The sequence below is a fragment of the Poromitra crassiceps genome (assembly GCF_964638095.1).
Source record: "Poromitra crassiceps genome assembly, contig: HAP1_SCAFFOLD_1417, whole genome shotgun sequence".
Classification (NCBI taxonomy): domain Eukaryota; kingdom Metazoa; phylum Chordata; class Actinopteri; order Beryciformes; family Melamphaidae; genus Poromitra; species Poromitra crassiceps.
The window spans coordinates 22,501-31,963 of record NW_028150994.1 but is presented as its reverse complement, the minus strand read 5'-3'; the positions used below and the strand labels follow the sequence as shown (position 1 = coordinate 31,963).

The 9,463-nt window shown below is 45.7% G+C and overlaps 1 protein-coding gene across 1 annotated transcript in view; it reads right to left on the bottom strand.

The window, feature by feature from the left end:
• Positions 1 to 5,140: 5,140 nt before the first annotated feature.
• Positions 5,141 to 9,463, bottom strand: part of LOC310771873 (CYFIP-related Rac1 interactor B-like) — a gene marked incomplete at its 3' end in the record, with an annotated part of 9,605 nt that continues 5,282 nt past the window's right edge. Inside the window, exons 4-5 of the mRNA XM_083664378.1 lie at positions 9,205 to 9,310; positions 5,141 to 5,277 (exon numbers count right to left, since the gene is read on the bottom strand). Coding sequence (XP_083520504.1) covers positions 5,141 to 5,277; positions 9,205 to 9,310 — 243 coding nt within the window. The remainder of the gene's footprint in view (positions 5,278 to 9,204; positions 9,311 to 9,463) is intronic.

The window sequence follows — 9,463 nt, the reverse complement described above, 5'->3', positions numbered from 1 at the left end:
ATTCCGCCTTGCGCCGTCCGCCAGGTGTTCTGCCGAGTTTTGCTCCCCCGCCCAGCAGAAAAAAAGCATCCTTGGAGCATACTTGTAATGATTTATACACAAATGTAACTGTTTAAAAGTGAGATAATTATCTGGTAGACGTGACCTCCCTGATTTCTAAGTTGAAACAGGCCCAAAATATGTTGGGGATGCAATTCTCGGCCGGGATGCGGAAAGGTTCACGGCACCTGTCGCAAGCGCAAATTAGAGCCATGCCAAAATCATCTGCGCCCCAAAATGCCTGCGCAAACGGGATTTGGGCGGTCTTAACTACCAGAATTATTCACAGGCGTGGCCAGGCAAGGCTGGGCATTACGTCAATCAAAACCAATCAGATTCCCATCTCGCAATGGCCGTTTGCGCGAGGCTGCCTCGCCGAGGCATGCAATATGCTGTAATTCTCTCCATGCGTAATAGAGTGTACTCACTCGTGCGAGGACAGAGAGAGCTTATTGACAGATCGTCTGTGTTGCCAACGACCCTCCGGGTGGTTATGAAGGTAAATAGCCTTGTCCATTGTCCAACAAGTTTTCTCAATTAATTTCCCTCTTTGCGATGTGATAAAAGTTTCTCAGTGAGTTATAGTTGATTGCCTCACTGAATTATCTGCTAATACCCAATTTTAGCAGCATAATTTGATGTCTAGGCTGTGCGTAATGAATCCAAAAGGAATTCTAGAGCGAGGTATTTGCATTTTTCAAAGCTCTTAGCGCAAAGTAATTGCGCGCTGCTGACGATAGCATAATGCCATCTATCACCACATTTTAGTGCTGAAACGCCTGCTTTGGCTTGTGGCAGCCAATGCCCAGTACAATTATCACAGGCATGCGCTTGTGTCCGCCCCCAATTTGCATTGCGCATTGGCGTTAAACGAGTGCCAACGCTAAATTAGTGCTTTTGGGAAGATAGAGGCCGTTGTCTTTTCTTTTCTTAGCTTTTATTTTAAAGAAATTGTTTGTTCTTTCTCTTGTTTTTGTTGACATTATACAGTATGTAATCCAAAAAGGTTCATGACGTCTGACTTAGTTTTACAGTATTAGATATTTCATGTGAAAAGACGTTATTTGTTTTTGTCATACCTGACAGTTTCGACTGCTATGCTTCCTGCAGCCTTCTTCAGAGACGTCACGTGATGTTGCTGTGACGTATATATGGATGGTTTATGTGGGTTTGGCCATCCCACCTACATAGGTGGGATGACCATGTCCGCACCAGCATCGTAACAGACCCAGAGGATAGACAGGAGGAAGAAAAGCATATCAACAACGCTCTCACCCAGTGTCAATACCCACGATGGGCCATAAAAAAGGGAAAACAGGAAGTCCAGAAAAACAAAGCAGGTAAAAACAGGAAGATTAAACCCAAAACAGAAAGTGTCGGCATGGTCACCCTTCCCTACATCCAGGGGGTAACGGAACGGATACAGAGGGCCATGAAAAAACACCGCATCAGTACACCTGTGAAGCCGCACACCAAGCTAGGCCAGGTATCGGTGCACCCAAAGGACCGTATCGACCCTGAGAGGAAGTGTGACGTGATCTATGAAATCCCATGCCTCTCATGCAATAAAACTTACATCGGAGAAACAGGTAGAGCATTTGGCACACGACAGAAGGAACACCAGAAAGAATGTGAAAAGGAAACATCTGGAGCGCACACACGTGCAATCAAACAAAAAGCGGAGCAGGAGAATCTGAAGTCAGCCATCTCGGATCACTGCAAAAGGGAAAACCACATCATGGACTGGGAGAAGGCCAAGGTCATTCGATCGGAAAACAACAAATACCACCGTTGGATCAGGGAGGCACTAGAGATCCGGAAGCGTGCCCACACGACTGTAAACCGGGACGAGGGGGCCTACATGCTCTCGCATACCTGGGATGCAGTCCTCCATAAAATACCGGCCAGCAGGGGACATGGTCATCCCACCTATGTAGGTGGGATGGCCAAACCCACATAAACCATCCATATATACGTCACAGCAACATCACGTGACGTCTCTGAAGAAGGCTGCAGGAAGCATAGCAGTCGAAACTGTCAGGTATGACAAAAACAAATAACGTCTTTTCACATGAAATATCTAATACATTATACAGTATGTTTTGATGTAATTGTTGTTAAAGGTCCTATCCGTAAGTTTGGCCTGAAAATAAACGTTCACAAAGTGTTTTCTACTACCAATGAGTGAATGCGTCGTTCCGTAACTTAACTTAACTTAACTTAACTTAACTAACTAAAACGAGCCCAGCTGCGTCTCTCTGTGTTGACCCATTGCAAAGATATTGCAGGATTTTCATGCTTGTCACGGGTTATACTTTCCCAGCAAATTGGGCGGATGTGAGGTTCTGCGCGTTCACGAGCCTGCCTCTTGTCCTCATGGCTCCGGCGGAAATACCAACGAAGAAGACAGCTAACAGGAAGTGGCTAACGTTACGTTTGTCGCTAGCTGCCAGCAAAACAAAACAAAACACAGACTATAGAAAAAAAGTCCACACAAAATACATAAATATTAGTGAAGCCCATCTGGTCAGACAGCAGCAATGTGACCGACATCGGGGGGAAACTAGAGTCAGGACTGTGTTTTCGGTTCATGGAGGGACCTTGCTGCTTGTAGCTGCTGTAATGTGGTTTTGACCAGATAACGTTAGCTGTTTGCTAATGGATTTACCACCTGGTCAGAAACTCCGCTAACATTAGCGTCTTGTGTGAACTAATGCAACAGTCACAAATATGCCTAACTTTACTACACTTATGCTTATGGTCATGGAACATTATTGTTTGACTGCAGTTAGCTGCGGTGGTGAGACTGCCTATTATAATGTTAGCTTGATGCTATACGCGGCTAACTAATAGATTTAGCTATATTTATAGAAATATAGAAAGCCCCAATAATAACGTTACCGTCTTGTGTTGATAATGAATGTAACAGTGGTAAATATGTCTAACGTTACTGTCTGTTATGCTTACGGAACATTGTTTGACTGTTCAGTTTGGTCAACTATTAGATGGTACCGGGGGAGAAGGCTCTGACTGCAGTTACTGTAGCTGCAGTTACTGTAGCGGGCCGCATGTGGCCCGCGGGCCACCAGTTGAGTATCACTGCTCTATGGTCATGTTCACACTAGGAGGCCAAATCCCATTTGTGAACTTTAATGACCTATTAATCATTCTATCCATATTGGAGTTATGAGTCTGGACGCTCCAAATCTGATTTGTGTCACTTGTCCCAAACCACATATGGAGGTAATTTCCAATCTGCTTTCGACTTATGTGTCTTCAGTGTGGATGCGCTGATCACCCAAATCAGATTTGTGGCAGTGCGGACACACTCCCAAATCAGATTTTGGAAACCAATCAAGATAATGACTTTAGCAGCAAATCGGATTTGCCTGTCGTGTGAACATGGCCTATGGCGGATGAGATCCCACGGTTCATAAGCGGAACGTGGAGGAGGGCGTGAACTTTGGCTCTCTGCCAAACTCAAGTCCACAAACCAATGGTGATGCCTACAGTATGCACCGTGATGTAGCCTCGCCCATTTGACCCATTGTGTCATGACTTCCTGTTCAAAACGCCGGCTGTTTTACCTGCTCAAACTAGTCTGACTCACCTGGTCAAACCTAGTTTGAGTCAGACTAGGTTTATGAGTCAAAGGAAGTGTAAACACAATCAGAACTTCCGATTGTGTTTACACTTCCTGTTAGTCTCTCAAGCCAGATGGTCTCTTCTACATAAGTTGAATAGAGTACCGCAGAATGAGTCCAGAAGACGTCGAGGTTAGCACATGTTAGCAAAGTCAATGGGATTTTTGTATGGGGATTTTGCTTAAATGCTTCAAATAAGGTCTGTGGTTAACAGAAGTTTATGAAACAGCAAACGTGTTCAGCAAGATACTCTTCACAAATAAGGACCACTTGTATGACTTCCCAAGCATAAATGCTTTTTCTTTAAAGATGTTCAGAAAACACTTCAAAAGTCATAAAACTGGTCATCATTTGTGAAGATTATCTTGCTGAACACAAAGTTCGCTGTTTCATAAACCTTTGCGAACCACAGACCTTATTTCAGGCATTTAACCAAAAATCCCCATACAAAAATCCCATTGATTTAAGCATAGGAACCAGGAAGTGCTGGGACTTCTGTATAAGCCTACAAAAATACATCATACCTGCGGTACTCTATTTATACAGTCCATGATTAAAACCATGGACTGTATAAATATGGACGGACAGGCGACATGTCTACTATTTGACTCTAAACGGGTGAGTTCTATAAACAATTCACTCCCCTACAGTTGTTATGAAAGTTGCAATTAGCTATAGAGGCCAAAACGTTAAACGTGTTTTTAACCAGGCTGTAAACATGTTTCATCCTGTTACAAAGTGGGGCATTTTAACATGGAGGTAAATGGGAACCACTGACTCCCTTCCGGGCCCAGACTCAAGTGGCCATTCGAGGAACTACAGCTTTCAGGATCGCTTCCGCAGCTTCTTTTGTAAAACCCAGAGCTAGCCCACTGATCTCAGTCTGTGTGTGTGTGTGTGTGTGTACCTTGAGCTCGTCAAAGCGCAGTGTGAAGTGTAGGGTGTGTGTGTGTGTGTGTGTGTGTGTGTGTGTGTGTGTGTGTGTACGTGTGTACCTTGAGCTCGTCAAAGCGCAGTGTGAAGTGCATGGTGTGTGTGTGTGTGTGTGTGTGTGTGTATGTGTGTGTGTGTGTGTGTGCGTGTGTACCTTGAGCTCGTCAAAGCGCAGTGTGAAGTGCATGGTGTGTGTGTGTGTGTGTGTGTGTGTGTGTGTGTGTGTACGTGTGTACCTTGAGCTCGTCAAAGTACAGTGTGAAGTGCAGGGTGTGTGTGTGTGTGTGTGTGTGTGTGTGTGTGTGTGTGTGTGTGTGTGTACCTTGAGCTCGTCAAAGTACAGTGTGAAGTGCAGGGTGTGTGTGTGTGTGTGTGTGTGTGTGTGTGTGTGTGTGTATGTGTGTGTGTGTGTGTGTGTGCGTGTGTACCTTGAGCTCGTCAAAGTACAGTGTGAAGTGCAGGGTGTGTGTGTGTGTGTGTGTGTGTGTGTGTGTGTGTGTGTGTGTGTGTGTGTGCGTGTGTACCTTGAGCTCGTCAAAGCGCAGTGTGAAGTGCATGATGTGGGCAAACTGACGGGCGAGTGCCTGCTCCTGCTCCAGGTGCTGCACGGGGGAGGAGCTGGGGGAGGTGAGACAGGTGAGGAGGGACGACAAGCACCCGTCTGCCACACACACAGGCACACACACACACACACACACACACACACACACACACACACACACACACACACACACACACACACACACACACACACAGACACACAGGGTTTAATGACTTGCAGCTCCATGCTTTTCCATTGGCTAAAGCAGCTGATTGTGTGCGTGTGTCCTGGGTGCTGATTGGGTCCGTGTCAGAGCAGCACCAGCAGCAGCATCACTTCCTGGTTCAGTAACACACAAAGTGAAGTGACAACACACAAAGGGCCCTATCTTCGTAAAGGCGGTATCCCCTATTAGCGCTTGCGCACCTGTTTGCGCGTGCCTTAAAGGCCGGCTTTCCTGATTTTCAACCATATTTGTGTCATTACAATGTCAGTAGTTGGATTAGATAAGCAGCCTTCACCTCCCCTCACTCAACCCTCCTGGCTGATATCCCTTATCTCTCACATATTTTCTGCCCGCTCCGACGCGTTTCACGTCAGAGCGGCCAAGTCCAGCCCTGCGGAAGAGAGCAGCTGTAAACTACAAGTGTTGTGGGGGTGTGCCGCCATGGTTCCGCCTCTAGAGGTTCTCCACGCCCCTTCACAGCTCCTGAAGAAAAACAAAAGGCAGCCATCTCTTTTTCACCGCATAGCCTAGGCTAGCTAATGTTAGCTCCCCTAGCTCCTTGCAAAGAACCATATCTCGGGAACGGAAGCAGCTACAGAGACGGGACTGGCGGCATTGGAAAGCTCGTCAAATTTTACATCTAGTAGAAGGTGCGTTGAAGTTACGAAATCAACGCTGAGCAATGTACCCATTTTTACATGAAATAGTTACAACATCAGATGCTCATAACTCCTGAAAATGCCTTAAACTGCATGAAACTTTTTGTGTGAAGACATCTCCCGACATATATACTTCGGTTTACATTTGGTGCAATTTGGAGCCAAAAAAAATAAAATATTCTTCTTCTTCTACCATTGTTTTATGTCGAAGCCTTCTTCTTCTTCTTCTTCTTTGAGTTTTATGGCGGTTGGCAAACATATATGTGCATTACCGCCACCTACTGGAGTTTGATATCAGCCAAATGCCTGAGGGGTGGGCGTGGAATAGAAGGCCACGAGCCCAGTGCATTGTGGGAAGTGTAGGATTTCTGCTCCCCGCTCCCGCCCCTCCCCTCCACCAGCCCCCCACCCCCCCCCCCCCCCCCCCACACAGAGTGGATTTTGGTTGATTGCTCAGGCTCTGAACAACAATTCAAAAAATTTCAACAGATTCCAACTCCTTAGGGGCGTGTGATTTAATATATCTTCATATTCCCCACGGGAAAGCCTTCCTTTAACGCAGGCAAGATACCAGTCCGCCTTGCGCATTTGTCCAGGTGTTCTGCCGAGTTTTGCACCCCCACCAGCAGGAAAAAAAGCATCCCCACCTCACGGGAACATAATTGTAATGATTTATACAGAAATGTAACTGTTTAAAAGTGATATAATTGTCTGGCCTCCCTAATTTCTAAGTTAAAACAGCCCCCGAAATATGTTGGGGATGCAATTCTCGGCAGGGATGCGGAAACATTCACGGCACATGTCGCAGGCGCGAATTAGAGCCATGCCAAAATCATCTGCGCCCCAAAATGCCTGCGCAAATGAGATTTGGGTGGTCTTAACTACCAGAATCATTCACGGGTGTGGCCAGATACAGTAATGCTGGGCATTACGTCAATCAAAACCAATCAGATTCCCGTCTCGCAATGGCTGTTTGCGCGAGACATGCAATATGCTGTAATTCTCTCCATGCGTAATAGAGTGTACTCACTCGTGCGAGGACAGAGAGAGATGGAGAGAGCTTATTGACAGATCGTCTGTGGTACCAACGACCCTCCGGGTTATAAAGGTAAATAGCCTATGTCCATTGTCCAACAAGTTTTCTCAATTAATTTCCCTCTTTGCGATGTGATAAAAGTTTCTCAGTGAGTTGTAGTCAATTGCCTCACTGAATCATCTGCTAATACCCAATTTTAGCAGCATAATTTGATGTCCTGGCATGGCAAGGCTGTGCGTAATGACATATCCAAAAGGAATTTTACTTTGCACTGCGCTGCGCTGCACGGAGATTATGGTGCGCTGAGCTGCGCTCCCAGTGCAGCGAGGTGTTTAGCGCGTAAGAGGTCCTTTTCAAAGCTCTTAGCGCAAAGTAAGTGCGCGCTGCTGACGATAGGGTAATGCCATGTATCCCCACATTTTAGCGCTGAAACGCCTGCTTTGGCATGTGGCAGCATATGCCCAGTAGTACAATTATAACAGGCACGCTTGTGCCTGCCCCAATTTGAATTATGCACGGCGTTAAACGAGCGCAAACGCTAAATTAGTGCTTTTGGGTAGATAGGGCCCCAAGTCACATAGAAGCGGCTTTTTCCAAACACAGATTTAGCTACTACATCAATGAACTTCACACGTAGCTTTAGCTAATCGCTCCCTGCTAACATGAGCTCCTGTTGCCAAATCTCACGAGAGTGTTGCTGAGAGTGAGACAGGTCTTGAATAAAGTAAATTTTCTCCTGATCTGTCTGTCTGAAAAATGCTATTTTAGTGTCAGAATGTTCTGAAGATATGTGGCTTCGGAGAATGGGTTGAATATTTACTACATGGGGGCGAAATAACATGTCATAAACTGAGATCACGTTAACTTTGACTCAGACCTCCCGAAAGTCTCCCAAGTGGGCGTGGCCATGGTAAACCATGGGCAAAACCCACGTGACACAAATAGAGGAAGTGACTTGAAGTTGAAGTGTCTTGCTTTGATATCCGACTGTCTTTGGTTTAATCACACCCTGAGGTGAGAAGTGCATCATGGGATATTATACCATGGTCTGGGTGAATACTCTTTTCTGATTGGTTGTGCATTAAAACTGCCCAAGTTTATTAATCAATGTTCTAAATTAATCTGCTTCCCAGCAGTATATTTCAATGCACAATTTGTATATGTGCATGGTAAATAGAGTGCCTATCTGCTGGGGCATAACCTGCCCTTTATTCAGGTTAGCAACAGCCTCTAAAAATGTTGCTACACGTCCGTCCAAATGGCCGTGTTATAAGCAGTTTAATCAACTCCTCTTAGGCTTGCTGCGGTATTCGGTGTTACCGGTGTTACCCGGTGGTGAGACATACACCGATTACATAACGTGCCCACTGGTAACACCTTTTGTTTTTATCAGAATCAGAATCAGAATCACTTTTATTGCCACAGTATGCAAGTTACATACAAGGAATTTGTCTTAGTGTCTGTATGCAGCGTAGCGGTCAATATACAGGGATAAGAAGTAAGAAGATAACTAAAGGCAATCGCAAAGTTGCAAGTGCAATCAAATCAAATCAAATCGAGTCAATATATACAATATGTACATGAGTGGTGAAGTGTTCTGTGGATGATAAATATGAATTTACGTTGGAGGAAGAATTGAAAGGAAAACTCCGCAGTTTCAGCGTGCACCGGTGTAAATTACAAGCGCTCCCTCTGGGCTGCAGTGTGGCTCCACTGTTCTGGTTAGACCAGCAACTAACATTAGTTAACGCTATGCATCTTATGAACACAAATTATGCCCTCCTCATACACCTTATTGATTTTATTATCAACATATAACGTAACGTTCGCTCTAGTCTAGCTGCTGAGGATACCCGACTGGTGTCTCACTGTTATTGTTCCCGGGAACAACATGCACTAGTAGGAACTAACAATCCTATTGTTTACATTTATTTGTACGGTGTCAGCGGTAACACCGGTGTTGTCACGTGTTTATTAACCGGTGGGAAAATGTCCACACCGTGGCATCCCTAACTCCTGTGTGCGTTAAACGATCTTAACACACTTCGCGGAGGTGGCGCATGTCTATTGTTGCCACTTGGCCGGACATGACAGACAGACAGACATGTGGAGAGACAGACAGCTACCTAGCTTGTGGGAGAAGTTGTAGAACGTTTTGAGTTTGGTGACCAGAGGAAGCACAGCAGACCAGGCCTTCTCCTGCACACCCTCCTCCCCCGGCCTCTGGATGGCCTGCGCATGCACGCACACGCACACGTACACACACACAGACACACACACACACACACACACACACACACACACACACACACACACACACACACACACACACACACACACACACACACACACACACACACACACACACACAAACAGAAAGAGAGG